This window comes from Paralichthys olivaceus, chromosome 3 (genome assembly GCF_024713975.1).
Source record: "Paralichthys olivaceus isolate ysfri-2021 chromosome 3, ASM2471397v2, whole genome shotgun sequence".
Taxonomy (NCBI): domain Eukaryota; kingdom Metazoa; phylum Chordata; class Actinopteri; order Pleuronectiformes; family Paralichthyidae; genus Paralichthys; species Paralichthys olivaceus.
Genome location: NC_091095.1, coordinates 20635460 through 20653497, shown reverse-complemented (window position 1 = coordinate 20653497; position 18038 = coordinate 20635460). Strand labels below are relative to the sequence as shown.

Genomic DNA, 18038 nt, shown 5'->3' with positions numbered 1-18038 from the left:
TAAAATGGTAAAGGCTTGCCATGAAAATGAGTCCTAGGAGTGCAGCCTGATTTGGACACCATTGGCTTTTAGAACATGTGCCTATTATTAAGTGTTGCCTAGATAATGTTTAATACTGTCTTTAAAAGTATCTTTATTTTTGTAACAGTATCATGGATGCTGAGGGATATTCAAATGATTTACACTATACGGAAGCTGAGAGCCTTTGGCACGTGATGCAGAAATCGGGAGACCTGGATCAGAGGAGCAGAGATGGTGAGGGCTGGAAGCTGGTGGATGTATTTCTTTCTGGAGGTGCACCATGGGGATTTACACTCAGAGGTGGACTGGAACATCGAGAGCCACTGCTCATAACCAAGGTGAGTGATCAGAAACAAATCCATTATATTGAAGATGACTGTGGTATCAAGTGTAAAGCTGTTTTCAGATATGTGCTGTGGAGGATCACAGGAGCATTGGGTCTGGACTTTCTCCACAGTTTTCCTCTACACTTGTATAAGGCAGCAGGGGGTTCTCTGCTCAGATGCAGAGAGGCAGGAGACACAGGCAGGATGTCATGTATTATTTCTGCTGCAGAGGTCATGTGATTTTGTTTACTGCACATCAACACCGGCTTTGGCTGATGACTACAAACTCTGTTGACATCTTTGTCGGTTTCATCTACATGTGAGACACCTCTTTTTCATGTTCGTCTTTGTTTTTTTTTTTTCATTTATGCGTCAATAGATAGTTTGCTGCTGTAGACATGTTAGTGGCTGGTGCCTGTCATTGTGTGCACTCTTTCAGGTAATCAAGGTAACAGCAGCATGCTAGCTTTCAATTCAGCCATAGCATCATCAGCGAGGTGAGTAATTGACCAGAAGCACATTCACATATTGATTGACAGCCTTGAGCTGCCACTCCTCATAATGGAAATATCTAAAAGCAGAATTTTGAAGATGGAAAATCATTTTTTCTGGCACTGATGAAGGGTAGCAGAGTACGTTTTTATCTTCCATGCACAGTTCCACAATTCTTCTTCTTCGTGTGTGTGTGTGCGTGTGTGTGCGTGTGTGTGCGTGTGCGTGCGTGCGTGTGTGTGTGCACGTGTGCGTGTGTGTACATGTGTGTACATGTGTGTACATGTGCGTACATGTGTGTACACATGCTACTTCAGCAGGTATCTGTTTGTTTGTTTTGTACAGCGTCACGATCATGGAGGATACAGTCACAAAACTGTACAGGAGTGTAGTTCAGATCAAAAAGAAGGCAACATTTGAAAGTGGGTTTACTGACTACTCATCTAATAATGTAGTAATCACATAGTAATTACATAGTGTGTTTGGCAATTGGCACCTCCCTTTACCTCAGAACTGCTCTCTCCTATGTTCAAATGTGCTGCCTAAGATCATCTTGCAAAAATGACTGGTTAAAACCAAAGGTAATGCTGTTAGACCCCCCAGGCTCTGGAATGCTCTGTCCGAGGGATAAATTGCTGCCTCAGCTTAAATCAATGCTTAAAACACACGTGTATGAGGTTGCTAGTAATTCATGACTGCAATATTTTTATCCTCAGTTTTTACCTGGGTTTGTCAGTTTACTACATAGATATTTGACATATTTGCAATTACCTCCCCTAAGGAGGTTATGTTTTTATTTGCGTTTCTGTCTGTTTGTTAGTAGCAGGATTATGCAAATACTACTGGATGGAAAACCATGGAACTTGGTGGAAGGATGTTGTATGGAAAGACACTTTCTTGACATTGTTAGATAGAAAATGTTCCAACATTTTCATCGACTTCTCAGATAATAATTAATGGATCTTGATGGAAAAGAAACTGTCCTGTTTAGAGGACTGATAGTAATGAGTGTGTGTAATTTGGATCTTTTTTTTATTATTATTTATTGTTATTTAAAATTTTAATGTGGTTTCAGAAGGGGATTGTTGGGCCTTGTTGGAGGTATGCACTCTCTGAGTGTCCTTCTAGTTTTCCCTGTTATATTTTCCTTTCTAATATTATTATTAATAACAATCATTATAATAATATAATACTGATGCAATGGGTGGAAACATCCACAGGTTTGGAGGCATCACGTCTGTTGTAATCTTACTGCAAGACAGTCTCTACTCTACTTACTCTACAACTAAAAATGATTAGAAACAAGTTACTGTGGCTTTAACATCAGTGTGTTTGCATTGTCATGTTAGCATGCAGATGGTAGCTTTTAGCTCAAACCACCTCTAAGTTGAACCACAGCCTCAAAACCACAAGCACAACTGTCGTGTTTGTGCTCAGTTACTCAAATTTTAAATTCAGACGTGCATTTGGAAATGCAGTAAAATGCCTAAAAGTCTGGATTTTATAGAGACTAAATAAAAAACATTCAAAGGATCGTGCATTAATGCTTGTATTTCTCATGCGCCATAACTTTAAGCTTTAAGTGTGCACACAGTGGCCATGAGAGGGAGACTAGCTAATCACAGTGAAGCCCAATCAGTTCTAAAATCACACTGTAACCTCACATCTCTGTTCACTGTGCAATGATTAACTACAGAAGACCTTGCTCATTAATTTGACTCGGTAAATACCAGCACCTGTTAGTCAGGAGCTGTGTCCCTGCTTAGTTTTTGTATGCTGAGTGAGTCTCTGTTGACCCAAAAGAGGTCCAAAGTCCAACTCCAGTGGCCGAAACTCTGGATTTCAGGCACCATATGGGCTTAGAGGGATACAGTCAGCACTACTTTCACCCCATTACCATAGCATGTGATTCAAATGACCAGAACTGTGACCATTCTAAGTCTTTAAGCTGGAAGATTAAAGGTGAGTTCACATTGTTGAATTTTGCAGGGCGAAGCAGTGCCCAGCTGGACTGCAATTCTCTTGTTTGATAGAGATAGCATTTTATTGTTAATATTATGTCACTGAATGCTATAGGACCAACACAAGTGGATTTGTTTGCATCTGACGGTAAGATATTAACTTGTTTTTTGAGAAGTGCTTTTACTCTAAACTGCTCTCACCTGCTGCTGACTCACAATTTAGAGACACTTTTCAGGAAATTGATCCTGGACTGAACTTCCATGTGTATGTCAAACTGTCTTCAATTGCTTCAGAGTTTAGTTTGCTGTCAGCTACTACAGTATGAGTTATTGAAGCCCACCTAGACATTTGCATATTTTTGTGCCCGGGCTGAATTTCAGTTCGGAGGGTAGCATGTGGTACTAGGAGCGGGGGAGGAATGTTGGAGCTTTGTTTGATTTTCTAAATGTAGTGAATTGTCCGTGACAGCCTGAAGCTCGTAGGAATGGCACGATGGGATAAATTAAGTCGGGATTAGTGATTTGGGGCAGCTCTCAGGTTAGATCCAATGATTTACAAGGTGTGTTGTTAAATTCTTTGTGTTAACAAGATAAAGATGCAAGTAATCCTACAATTTCTCTTAAACTATATCTGTCAGCCAGATAGTAAAAAAATGTGAGAAACCTCTTATAAACGTTTGTCTGTAAAATGACAGACTTATTGTGCATGTAAGCCTGTGTGTGCTACCTCAGTGCCATTTGTTCTTTATCTGGCTGATGTTTTTGGATGGTGATTACTCAGTTTAATGTAAAGCCGCTCCTTCTCCCTCATGTTCACTATGTGTTATTTTTGTGAATGCTGTATAAAAGTAACAGCACATCTCTATGCTTGCTGAACATGTAGGAGTGACATTTCTTGACAGATCAGTTCAGTTCAATTATTGAATTGTATAGTGATCTGTCTTGAAATAAAACATTTTACTAAACACTAAAACTGCATTAAAAAAAGGTTTAAAGAAAGTAATGTTAGAAAAAATAAGAAAAAGCTTGACAATAGTCAGCTGTGTTAAAATTTTACGATTATTTCCCCGTCTCACTCCATCCTGCTGAACCATGTAACACACCAGCACCCATGTGGATTTTTGTACTTACGTCAGCCTCAGTCCAATTCACTGTTGAATTATACATCTCTTTAATGATCAGAAAAGTCCAGATGACTTCAACTGGACGTGATTTAAAAAAAAAAAAAAAATCTTTATGTGTTGTTCTTATTTTTATGTGTTTGTGTTTTAGCATGAGTAGTGAGCAGGGAGTCTTAATAAAACTTGAGGAACACACTTTGGTTGAAGATGGCCAAACTTAATAACTTTATTGTGTTTTTTCTCACTTTCACATTCTCTCAGATAACTAAACTGAAAGATAGTTTTAAAAAAGGGCCCATAGTTGATGAGAAGTTTAAGGTATTCACTAAAAGAATATCCTGGATCTAATTAAAATTCTTAACATTCCACACATAACTCAGGTTATGTTCAAGGTCTTCATGGATTTAAGGTCCTTAGTCTCAATAAACTTAAATAATCCTGTTTTACCAAACACAGATGGGCATGCACCTCATACATACGTCTCCCCTGCCAGGATCTCATTTTATATGGAGGAAAATATTGTTTGCTCTTTAAGAGTCAGCACCAGACACACTGCAAAACTGACTCTGTTCTTACACACCACGATAAATCACCTGCAGGTAAACAGGTTTTACCAATTATTGGACCCTGTGTGGCTCTGTTTCTCTCAGGGTTGCTCAACCTCTTGAGTAAAAATGATTCATACAGAACAGGATTATGATAGAGACAAGCAGATTCAGATAGTTTTCTATTTGTGGACGTCAGGATTTCTGAGGGAGAAATATGGAATGCTGGAAGCATTATTTAAGGATATTAGAGCTGAGAAGAAGGAATGGATCATTCTGCTCTCTGTACCTTTTTGAATTTCTTGTAGTAGCACAAAAACGTACTACGAAAACCTTTCTTTTTTCAAAATAAAAGTTCTGTCTTTCATCACAAACTGTCTGATGAAAGAATAATAAAGAGGAGGAGAAATTTGGAATCACAATGTCAGCATTTCATACTCAAAGATAGTTCACATGCTAACAACCATTAATAGAGTCACTGTTGGTTGTGTGTTGCACTTTTTAAACTGTCTTCATGACCAAAAGTACAGTGATCTGTTCCATCCTCTTTTAATTCAAGTTGCCTTTTTATACAAGGGGAGGGAAGGAGAAACTAGATACTTTACTTATATTGTTTTGTACTGTTGCAACTTTAGATCCAGGTCAATTCTCACAATGAATATGATCAAGAAACTTACTTGATAATTACAACACAATAATTACAACAACACGCTCAGGATAGATGTCAACAATGTAGCACGTAATGTTCTAATTGAGAAAAAAATGGCAAATGACTAAATATATTTTTTAAATCTTGAGAAACCTCATATGTAAGCTATGCACAAATGTACCTTATGTACTCAGGCCTCAACGCCTCTGGTGCCAGCAACCTCCTGGCGCGGCATTTTGTGCGTGCTTCACCTCCACTGCTACAACTCCATCCTGGAAATCATAAATCAATAGTAAAGCTGATGTTTGGGTTAATACGGTTACAATCAAATGTGACGATCAATTGGAAGAATTTTTGCAAACAGCCCAGATGCTTAAAACATTTGTCCACAATTAGTGAGACAGATGCTAATAATACTAAAACCTTAAATAACTACGGCTGTGCAAAGGTGTACTTTATTTGTCTTTGTTAATGTGCCTTGTCAAACAGCAATAAACATTTTCATTGACGTGTGTGGGCACTACCTAAATCCCTATATGAGGTCTGAGTTCAGTGCCCTGTCAGCACGGAACACAGGACATCTGTCAGCAGAAAATACACAGTCCTTATCCCCTTTGCCACCACATCCTTCCCTTCATGTCCCACAGAGAGACACAAGGCTATTTTTGAGAGTACTCAGGCCCCCGGGATGGCTGCAGTTTTACTGATTATAGCCTGGAGGAAGATGGTAAACAAAGGACATGGTATATGGTTCGTGCTGATTGGGCTGCCATGGTGAAAAATGTTTGAAAAAGCAGTATGAATCTCCTGCCTCGATGTTGTGCAAACACTGTGTCTAATTGCCCTCAGGTTTTCTTTTATACTGCTGCTTGTCACTGTTTGTTGTTTTTATTTGCATCCTCAAGATATTCAGTTGTTATTGAGCTATGTTTCTTGTGAGGTTGTGTAAAAGCAAAACTAGTGTGGAGCTCAAGGCTGTCTTACAAATATACTGTCGTCAAGAAATAATTCAGCACTGACTGACATCTTTTATCATCACAAACACACACACGCTGTGGTTCAATTTCACAAAAGTGAGTCGCTCTTGTAAATACTCACTGTCACTGAATTGCCAAACATGTATTCCTCCCCAGCTAAAAATAGTCCCCAGTAAATTCTCACTTTTATTAGAGAGAGGTTTTCCGAAAACAACAGTCCCTAGCTATTAGGAAATTACTGAGCCTTTCTTAAAAACAGAAAGATACATTTTTAACTGATTTGTAAACAGTAGAACCAGTGGGCTTGGAGCTAAGGCTGGGGAGGGAAGTCAGAAAGTGTAGGTCTCAATAAGTGATGCTTTATCACAATGTTTTTTGTTGTTCCATTCTTATACAATAATTATACAGTTATTAGTTAATAATAGTTGTTGTTGGTTCTCTTTTCCTCATCTGGACATCTGTCCATTTTTGACTTTAGAACTTTTATCGCACTTGACGTTACTAGTTGTCAACGTATCACTCCTTTGCTCTGCTCCATGTGTGGGGGGAGGCTATACATGGCAGAGGATAGGTAAGAAACATCACTGTACCAATCATCACAGTAGGAACTCTCACACTGCACTTAAATGGTGTTAATAATAAATAATGTTTTTTCTTACAGTGCTGTCTCATTTAAAGTCAAAGTCCCAACATCAGCTATAACCTCCAGTGATAATTAACCAGAAATGTGATTAAAATCATTCCAGCTAAGACTGGTTCTGCTGTTTTATTAAACTCGTGTTTTCATGTCCATTTAAACACTGTAACTTCCAGTAACTGTATCAGTCAGTGATGCAGTGTCTCACAAAATTCACTTCCATATCAGGACCATCTCAGGAATCTGGCCAGCCATCATAAAAATCTGCAGCCTCGACGCTGCTTCAAAATCCGAATTACAGAAGAATGAAAAGAGGCTATGCTCGAGCTACTTTGGCTCTGGGATTCTCTGCTGTGAAAAAAGGCCATATGAGACGTAATGGTCTGTAAATGTACACATACCTCTGCAGTTGAGTCATGCAGCCCCCTCTCGCAGGTTGAGTGGAGAACTGATAATCAGCTGCAGAGCTTGGCTTTTGTGTGTTAATGTGCCAACTGCCAAGCAAGTTCTCACTGCTTTTCTTTCCACACCAACCCTCTCTGTCTTGTACCTCTGTTATCTGACTTTCTGCGTCAGTGTGAGGACAGCTCTGACCTTAACCAGGGGCACATCTGACATGTCACAGGCTCTTTCTGTAGCTGCGATTCTTTCAGCTTTAATGTCTTCTCTGTGGTGGGTCCTCTCCAGAGATAACAGTACATCGACACAAGCATATGCTGACCTCGGTGCACTGTACTCAGTTTACTGTACATCCCTTTGACAGATGTGTTATTCCAGGTGTCTGGAATACAATACAGTTTATTTTTACATCATGTCACTGGCTCGAACAGCAGCTTTTTGAACTATTTTATTAGCTTTTGATCCTGGTCTGTAGAAACTGGCCCTCCTGCTGTTAACTCAAACAGTGTTTTTCTTGTCACGTTCACTCTGTATGCTCTAACTTTATGATAACTCAACATCTGCAAAGATTTGTAATACGATAATGTAATGGGATAATTAAGAATCTATTAAATATATTTCCTCCTTGATAAAAATAATTTTCTTTCTATTTATGTGCACGGAAAAAGAAAACAGGAATTTATTTATAACTGAAATGCTTAGGTTATTAGTCAGTGGCAGTGGCTTAACAGAATATTGACAGCTCTTTTGATAATTACTTTGTTGTTGAGGTTTTTTGTGGCTTTCTGGCATTCATTTAACAGGGTTAGATAGACAGGAAGGGGAGGGAGAGAGAGGCGGGTAGAGAGAGCGAGAGAGAGCGAGAGGACGACATGCAGCTAAGGCCCTGGCCAGATTCAAACTGGCGGTAAGGACTCAGCCTTCTTAACACATGGTAAACACTTAACAAGGTGAACCCCAATGAAGCAAAAATCAGTCTGTGCCTTCGGCTTCTTGATATGAAGCATCATAAGACGTCTCCGTGAGCTTTGGTAAAAAAAAAAAAACGTGTGGGCAGGGAGGTGGCTCAAAGAGAACCTGTACCAGGGGAGTAATCGGTGCAGCTAATGGCTGTTAGCTGATCACTCCTCAGGTTTAGAAAGCTGCCACAGGAGGGAGAGACACATGGCAGTGAGCATGAGAGAAAGAGACAGAGCAGCCAAGATGCCAGAAACCGCTGGCCAATTTAAGTTGATTGGAATTATGTTTGTTCCTGTTTGAAAAGTCAATATTTTTTAAAAGTGAGTGGTTCATGTCTGGCTGGTGTTGGGAGACCCTGTTGGCAACGTCTTTTGCTGCAACATGTTGTCATTTAAAAAACATTGATTAATTGAGATAATGTTAGTTTAATCATTTAAAAAAATAGTTGTAGAAAGGAATTGCTGGTGTTTCTGAACATAGCACAGGTGAACCCCAGCTAGCATTAGAAAATTAAAAGTTGGTTTTGGTATAGATCTGGAATCTGTCTAAACTTGGGCTGTCCCCTTAAGTTTTGTGAGAAAAGACCCAGGGTGACAGAGATGCTCTCGTCTCTATTGTCCAGCTGACAGCAGGAGAGACATTCAGTATGACAGGATTAAATAACTGAGCTATGACCAAGATGCCAACTTTTATTTGCCCTGAGTGTGTGTGGAAATCTGATGTTTCTCCATCACAGATGATAGACAAAGACTTTTCAAACAAAGTCAAATATGAGTCATCTAGATAAGAAAGACCATCAGCAACACAGTGAACAACACACACTGCCCAATTAATATACTTAAGCATAAGGAAGATTAAGTTCTTATATGGCTTAACATTGCCAGGATGTCTTGTGTAATGGTTGTTGCATTCATCTGCTCTTGTTTTGCCTCTATCTCTAGACTGACAAGTGGCAAATAAGCCACAATGCCCAAAACATATCTAAGGAACAACAATAACATCCATCCTGAAACATTTTGTTATGTCTGAAGATTTGTGTGTTTAACTCTCTTCTTTTTCCACCTGCTGTGCTTATGTTGCAGGTTGAGGAGGGCAGCAAGGCGGCCGCTGTGTGTCTCCAGGTGGGAGACGAGCTTGTCAACATCAACGAGATTCCCCTGACTGGCTACAGACAGGAAGCGATCTGCCTCGTCAAAGGCTCCCACAGGACCCTTACTCTGGTGGTGAAAAGGTAAGCAACCAATCCCCATTCCCTCTCCTCTGGTGCTGTCACAAGGGCGCCTACCCCTCGCCCTAACAGCTCACCATGGAAACATGACCAACAAACCAAGGTGACAGAGGATCCCAGCCCTACAGCTGCTGCTTGTCAGCACAGCTTGTCTGTAGACTAGTTTACATTTTCTGGGATTTTTTAACTGTCACCATTTAGTTATTGGAAGCTGGACAATCCTGTTTTGCTAGGTTGTGCTGGGTTGTCAACAGGAGTTCATGGTTAGTGGCAGTTTTTCATGACGATCAAGTTCTGAAGAAGGAGAGGCTGTGGATGACATCATTTTTCCTGTTAGGTCCCACAAAGGCAGGAGTGAGAAGAATAAACAAGGGGAAGTAACGATGCAAATGACGCTGTAGTGCTGAGATATTTGTAGCAGTTCAGTACACCTCCTATCAGTTGCTCTCACACGCTTTGTGATGAGGCATTTCTAGCGTACATTGTTTTCTGTGCTATTTGCACACATCTCATTCTTTCACATTCACCAAAGAACACACTGTTGATGAACAGTAAACCCACTATAAATGATTACATTCACTCTTTTGGCAAAAGCCAGCCCTTGTGACTTATTGACTCTGCTGTATTGTTTTGTATTCATATCTTGTTTAACCGATGAATCATTTGTCCTGGAGGCCTTCTTACAAATGACCTTGTTTCGTATGAAACACTAGTCTTATTGTCTTCTTAGCCGTCTGCTTTTCTTTCTGCATTGTATCATATCATAACGTAATCCCCAAACAAATCCTCCCGTACAAGGAAGTCCACTCACCATCTATCTCTCCATAAGGAAGTGGCTGTGAGTCTAAGTCATTGTGTTTTATTCTCAATGGACATGTCTATTATAGGATCTGAAAACAAGGATGCATTACTCTCAGTAACAATCAGTGTTTTATTTGATTACCTATGTTATTTAAATGTCAATCAAATCTGATCAGACTCACAGCCACACAGATCTAATGAAGTTGATTAGCGATGTTTTTTTTAGCATTAAAATCGTAATCTTAAAATCAAACAAAATCTTAAGGAATGTGACGTCTTTAAAACTGAAACAGGATATACGGACTGGGTTTCATTACAAGAGGAATCTTTGTAAAATAATTTTGCTTGAAAATGGGTGTGTCTTAGCTACTAAAGAATCAAAGCGAGTTGTATGGAGATGCAAACTTATAGTATATAGTTTGATATATTATGTTTTTATGAACGTTTCACTTTTATGTTCCTCTATTGGCCGCCACAACCAATAAGCTCATGTCAAGTCACATTATTGGATAAATGTAAGTACATCCTCAAAAATATGTTCATGTTACTAAGTGAAGATGTGTTTAATTCTCAGATTTTCAATTGTAAACAAAGTGTATTAGTTCTATGTGCATTTATGAAGTGTGTGTATAAGAATAAGCAGTACAAATATAGTAAGTGTCATAGCTAATCACTGGCAGTGGTTGCAGTCTGTATTTTTATGCCTCTCACTAGCAGCAGCCATGGCCTGAGGCGAGACAGTTTCTGTATGGTTCCTACGTCCATGCATATGTATGTTCATGCATATGTATCTACAATCAAACTGATTTTGTTGGTCAAAGTTCAAAGGTTACAGATGTCAAAAAACATGGCCATTGTTTGGCCATAAGCAAGAACATCCTGATCCTGAGATATTTTATGACAAATAAAACATTCAAAGAAAGGGAATAGGAAATAACAGTGGATAGGTTAGACTTTAGAAGAGAAGGAGGACTAACCAAAGGATCTGAGTATTGTCATTTCATTGTACATGTGTTTCAAAAATAGAGAGACACATTTCCTTACAAGGCCAAGTCTTATTGTTTATGCTGTGTTTTAGAGAGACGTTTAGTCCCACATGACTCTTAGTTGCTCCTGTTGGTCTGTGTTGAAAGGTTTTCTTTTTACTCACACTATCCAATGGCATCGCCACTCAGTCATTTTCAAAGGCCACAATAACAAGTCTCTGTCAGATTTAGAAAACAGCAAAGTGATGAAGGTTCATTAAAGAACCTCAATCCTTTAATTCCTATTTCTTTCTCTTTTGACCGAAAGCAGTCTGCAAGTTGTGTTGGAAACTGGTGTTGGGTTTGGAAACATACCAGGTGTATCAGTCCATATATCGCTGCCTGTACCTACAGCACGTAGAGCCCTGATGTTTGTATACTGCTTTACCTCTGCCCGGGCATGCAGATGCCAGCCATCAAACACTTTCTTTTTATCTCATGGATAATGTTGGATACTTGAATGGGGATCAGGAAGCTGTCAGAACCTGCTCCTGTGTAAAGGTGTGGTTTCTTTACCAACAGCAGAGGGGAGGAGCTTGAGTTTGCAAAGTCATGTATATTGCATGCAGTGACTAATGATGTGAGATTGTTGGTATATTTTCACACGTCACAAAGAGAAGAGGTAGGTGTGGTTACCTGTGGGAAAGAACTGTGTCATTTTTGCACAAGCCTAGACAAAACGAATGCACATTCTGCGCTTCAACTTCAGGATGTCGAATGATGAAATTTTGCACATCAAAAACAATACAAGAGTGTGGGGAAAAAGTTCAATTGCATGTTTTATGCACTGTTTGTTTAAAGCACACCAACACTAATTACTATATAGAGTCAAATGCTATAATTCTCCTACACATTGCATTTGCACGGATTCCAGCTTGTTGTTGTTATGCTTTGCAAACTGAAAAAAGTTGTAATGTGGCAAAATGCAGCAAATTCTAAGTTTAATTCTAGTCAGTAATGTCTCCAAACCTTATATGGTCTGCACTTGTCTTGAGAGCAGCTGCACTGAGAGTAAGGAAACAAACAGTACACACAACACTCTGGTATTTTTAAACAGTGCAACTAGAATTTACAGAAACACAGATTATTTGACCCGTATTTCTTTGACAGCTTGTATCACAGCGGTGATCATCGGAGCTTAACACCTTTTCCATAAAGTTTTCACATTATTTGCAACATGCAACCAACTGTGGAGTAAATCATTTAACTTTACAGCATGAGACTTGAAATGTGTTGTGGTATTTGGTTTCCCCCTTCTGGCACTGCCACAGAAGTACCACAGCCGCTCATATGCTTCATTATTTAGCTTCAGAAGAGACACGTAAAGCTGTTGTTGTTACAAAAAGTTTCCAGCACCATGATACACGAGTGTGGCTATTTCAGATGAGTGAAGTATACACAGCGATTTAGAGGACAATCCAATTATACCTGGAAAAGCTTACAGTGTAAGCATTCAGTAGCAGTTCCAGTGCAGTGGCTCACATTTACTGACGTTTGTTTTTCTAAATCCTAAAGCCTATGTATGGAACGCTTTGCGCTGAATTCTTGTTTTTTCCGAAGTAGATTTCTTAAAATTGTTTGGGTCTCAGCAGAGAAAATCCTAGTTTAGAGATTTCACTGTTGGCTTGTCTTCGCTGCACCCCTCTGTTTCTGTTTTGGTTTGTTCCAATGCCAAGGTGAATTGACAGCAAATGACATCACATCAAATCTTAAAAAACTGTGAACAGTCCAATCAAAGAAGAAATACTTTTAGTTTGTTGCGTATTTTACAAACTCTGACGTCTTTCGTACTTCAGCTCTGAGACTCAGGGTAACTGGTCACAGTGAGGCCCATCACCATTCATTCATTCATTGACAGGTTGAAATGATACCTGTAATTTCGGACATGATTCCTCTGATCTGTAATAATGGACTATGTGTAAGACACAGGACATGCTGGGTAGTTTTGTAATTGTAAAGTTGTTGAGACCCTCTGCCACTGACAGAAATGTTTCTGGGCTGTGGGTCAGTGCAGGCAGCCGGTGACTTGACAGCTGGTATGCCACTCAGCCCAGGAATGTGCTGGTCATTACATGCTGCTCACAGTTCACCTCTCTCACCCGAAACATGACTGGTTTGATTGTAGGGTCTGCTAAAGAAGGCCTTTGTCAGACCCTCAGGGACCAAGTGGAATCCACTGTCTCACCTCCAAAAGCAGGTTGGATCCTTTTAGGCTCAGCATTTTTCTCCCTAGTCTATGTGAGGCTAAACTTAATGTGTTTTGTTTAATGGAGATAATGTAGTTAATTCCTTCACCAAAGACACAGAGGTTTAACTGTTAAAGCCTGAAAAGATGGCTGTGAATTTGCCTAGTATACAGTATGTACAATCTGTACTCATCTGACTAGATTGAATGGACTTCACATTGAAAACCTTGTTTGATATGCATGCTTAATTGCCTCCCTCACAATAGATCACTGCAAATTTATTTTCCTTCCTATCACCTTTATGTTGCAACAATTCTTTGCTAAGACTATTTCCTGTCACCAGACCTCTTGCACTCGTGCCAGGGAAATAATAAGAGGAAAGAAACACTTGTTTGTCACTCAGCCAGGAGACTTTTCACCTGTTTATGACATTTATCATATTGGTCATTAACCAAACGCAACAGTCTAGACCACCACAAATATCTTAACTGTACTCTTCTCTGAAGATGAACAGTTAAACTAAAAAAATCTAATAAAATAAAAATAGACGTATCTTTTGGATTACAGATTTAGTTTTTCATAAGAATGGTATTATGTATTCTGCTGTTGTATAATTCATTATCCTGCAAGTTGAAGCTCATATTGGACAACTTCCATTCAGACTGAGCAACACTTGGCACTTATGTTAATCGTTTCTTATGCAGAACCACATTCCAGATGTGATTAGTTTTATGATAACTGAATAAGACAGTGTCTGAAGTCAGTGTTCATCACAGAAATCACTTACTCACAGAAATGTTAGTTAATGCATATTGTCCTTGTGAATAATTAAATTAAATGTTGCATTTATCAATGTATTTTAATCTTACTATCCTATTGCATACAGTCTGCATGAGGTCATAAGACTATTCATTAACACAATGAAATAGCAGCACAGTAAGAATAGAATTATATACTTTATGTCAGGTATAATACTGAATAATGATAACTTGGATTTATAAAGCATGTTTCACAAGTTTGAAAGGTAATAATGATGATAATAATAATACATTTATCTAACAACTTTATCTAATAACTTAATCAAAGACAAGAAGCAAGTGATGTCTAAATATTATTGTAACACACATTAAAAGAGAAATAAAGCCTAATGACCATGAGGTTTATTGATTAGTTATTCATTTTATATGCTATTTCAAGTTGTGCTTGAGTCATTTATTTTGAAACCTGAGTTGTATTTTCTATTAGTTGCTGACATCCCTGCTTGACCAGTTACAATGCTCATTACCCTAAGCTTTCAGGAAACTGGGTGCCCCCGCACCCTAGAGATCAACGTGTTGTCATAGTAATGGCAGAAATGCATGTCTGCCTCCCAACAGGGGAGATAGGGAAAGAGGGGTCCGGCATTTCATCCGATCATTAGCATATTAGCCCCTTAGAGCCAATGAGACGAGGCTAGGTACGGGAATACTCCAAGAAGACTGGCTGTGACAATAGGCCTCCTCCCTCTTCGAACGTTCTTCCACCCCCTCTCAGGGGTAAAACCCCCATAATCCTGAAGGAAATCTCCCCTCTGTTCAAACTAGTTGAGCTAGGAGAACTTAGCTTCAGTGATGGCCACTCTATGTTGGATATAGTGTATTTGAGTAGTCCGTTAGTGTGTGTTTGGAGGTAGTGGGCCAGTGTTAGAGCTGTACAATGATGCTCAGACATCCTGCACGTCTCTTTATTTTAGTCTGCCTTTGAAGTGTCTGAGGAATGTGGTGCCTGACCAGCGCACGGATACAACTGTTCTCCCTCCCAAACTGAGCTCCAGTCCAATATTATTTTTTGTTTTTACACATCACGATTCTTCTTTTGCTCCGTTTTTAATTCCTTTTATCCAGATGTTCGGTGAGTCCAATTAACTTTGAATTACGTTTTACAGACCTGTTGAGCCCTGAACTTTTGGATATCCTTGTTTGAGAGCAGTCTCACCTGCATCTGTCTGCCTTGTTATGTTTAGGTGAACGAGCTGGGGACATTTAACATATTGTGGCTTTCATTGTTTCACTATATGACCCTAATACTCTGTTATTGTTTTGATTGTGTTCTGTCTTATCATTCAGTGTGAGGTCATCTGCCATCTAGGTTAAGCCACGATCAGGAAGATTTAGCATTTTTTATAAAAACAAATGCAAGTTAATCATTGAGGGAAGAGGCTTATAGGTAAAATCATTAGTGAATATTCTCCTCAGTATTTCAGCTTTAATATATTGGTAATAAATATGCTGTTTCTTTGTCATCATGTTGAATGAGTCCTCTGTTTATATCTGTTTATGTATGAATGTGGACCGGTTAGTACTGGACACATTCAAAGTGACATGGGACTGATCACCCAGTGATCATTTTAGAGAACAGTCTTTCCCCTGCCCCCATCCCACCCAACTGATTCACTTTCCAAGCATATCTGTGCTGGCCCAGCTGTAGCCCTGACGATAGGCCTAATAAAACCAGCCTCATTTGCATACCAATAGCAGGCGCCATGTGTGGTTAGCTCCGAGTGCCCCAGAAACACAGGCTGTGAGGGGACAAGGAAGACTGAGCTCCATGTTGGCTTTTCTTTGTCCTCTAAATAGGCCTTAACTCTAATCCACAATTAATTTTGTGAAATTGTCCCATGTTATTGAGCTTAAGCAGATCTCTGTCTCAGGCTGAAATTTCTAAATCTGTAAAATGGGTGTAGTGGACAAATGTAAAAATATAACTTATTGTATTATTTAAGCCAACAGTTTGTTTTCAGGTCTTCATTTGGCGGAAGCTGTTGTTTGGACCTCTTGTCATCAGATCACTGAAGGGCTTTAGACAAGGTGACTGAGGGTGCAGGACCTCTTGACCTCATGGCTTTGTGGCACAGGTCTTGAGTCCAACGAGATCTAAAGCAACCAGAGCTTTGTCAGAAATTCTTGACCAGTGTGTCACAGTCCCCTCTCAGTAAAAGTAGTTAGCAAGTCTAAGTTACGTCTGCAATAAATTGAAAATAACATTACTAAAAAGGGGCTAAAAATTAAACCCCAAAATTTGTGCCGAGTAAGTGTTAATTCAATAATTCAGTACTTCCCCCCAGACACACACACATGACACACATTACATTTGTACTATTACTACAGGTGTTACAGTCAATAATAAGTCCCTTGTGGCTGTGAAACTATGTCAGTTTTGAGCCTCACGAGAGAGAGACTGTCTGTGAGGTAGACGACAGCTTGGACAGAGGGGTGAGGTGGCTGATCTGATTGTGTAAGAGATTCTCTATTCTCCTAAATCCCCCACCCCATGCTGGGATTTGTGTTCCCCCCAGGGACCATATGCTAAGGTCTGAGCACAACCAGCTCACCTAGGCTCTGTATCATTTTGTTAATGAGCCGAATGAGAAGAGAAGAACACATTGTGATTCATTATAGTCTTGTCTTTGTTTTTATAAGGTCCTTCAAGTAGGTGTTTTTCATATTTCTCAACTTCTATGAAAATTAGTTAAGTGTCAACAAAAGTTGACTCAAATGTAACCAGGAGAGGGAGCTATAACATCATGTATCAGCCAACATGCACCTCGATGTAGACTGCATATTATAGTCTGGTGAATTAAGAGCAGTTTATGATAATGCCTCGTTTAAAGAACCTTTGTCCTTTGAGTTTTTGCTACACTGACCCTCACAACTCATTAACCTCTATTCAGTAAACTTCAGAGCCAAATGTCTGGTGGTATTTCTCTTGTTTTGTTTTGTGAGTCCAGTCAATTGTCGGTGAGCTCTTAGTGTGTGTGTGTGTGTTCCTCCTCCCTGCTGCCTAGGAATATGAAAATGGTGGATATTGTAGCTCAGAAAATGCCCTCAGAGAATGACGTGCATGTGGCAAGAAGCTTTCTCACGAAGATTTTGCGAAGTTCCATGAGGTACAGTTCTGTGGCTTCATCGTAATCAGTAGTACCTGTTCCTCCTTTTTTCTCTCCTCCGTTCCTGTCTGCTCCATATCCACAATCACATAAATCATTGTCTAGTAATAATATCATCTTCATACCTCTTACTGCACCTCTCCCTCTCCTGTGGTTTATTACCTGCCCTCATTGGCATGCCTTTTTGGATTGTCTCTTTGTTCATGTCATTAGATGAATCATGTTCATCTCATTTGTAAAGCATGTTAAACACCATCTTACATCTGATGTATGCTCATATGTTCTGTTTACCTTCTCTTGACATGCAATTCAGAAAGAACCGTTTTAAAGGGTATGTGTCACATGCATAACTGCTGTATAAAGTTTGTGTTCAAGCTGAGACTTATATAAAGTATCCACAACAGAATCCATCTTTGAATGTCAGCACTACAAAATGTGTTCATAAAGATGCAGTAAAACTAAAAGTATTTATAATTATTCCCTGTGTAGCAGCAGCAAAGTTGCAGCAACAGCTTTATCTGTAGCTTTTGGTCACCCAGATTCATATGTGGAAGCAAACATACTGTTTTCCATAAGGGGTTGGTCTCTAATCCAGTTGGTGTTTTTTTTTTCTTTCTTTGCCCTCACTTCAGGCGGAATGAACCCATAAGCAGGCCTCACTCCTGGCACTCCACCAAGTTCAACGAAACCCAATCAGAGACGGCCAAAACACAGTCTCCACCCACGCCAGTCTGGCACACCAGATATGATGCAAGGTAACTCTGGGATCTTGAAGTTTGCCTTTT

The 18038-nt window shown here is 39.5% G+C and overlaps 1 protein-coding gene across 8 annotated transcripts in view; it reads left to right on the top strand.

Annotated features, from left to right (window-relative positions):
* The window catches only part of shroom2a (shroom family member 2a), a 31653-nt gene that overhangs the window by 2553 nt on the left and 11062 nt on the right, over positions 1-18038 (top strand). Inside the window, exons 2-6 of one of the 8 annotated variants that reach the window (XM_069522445.1) lie at positions 149-359; positions 9171-9319; positions 17152-17253; positions 17567-17584; positions 17886-18008. In XM_069522445.1, coding sequence (XP_069378546.1) covers positions 153-359; positions 9171-9319; positions 17152-17253; positions 17567-17584; positions 17886-18008 — 599 coding nt within the window. In that variant the 5' untranslated portion in view covers positions 149-152. Of the gene's footprint in view, positions 1-148; positions 360-2679; positions 2802-9170; positions 9320-9406; positions 15219-17151; positions 17254-17566; positions 17585-17885; positions 18009-18038 lie in introns of those variants that run through there. The other 7 variants (XM_069522447.1, XM_069522446.1, XM_069522448.1 and 4 more) reach the window with 7 other exon arrangements.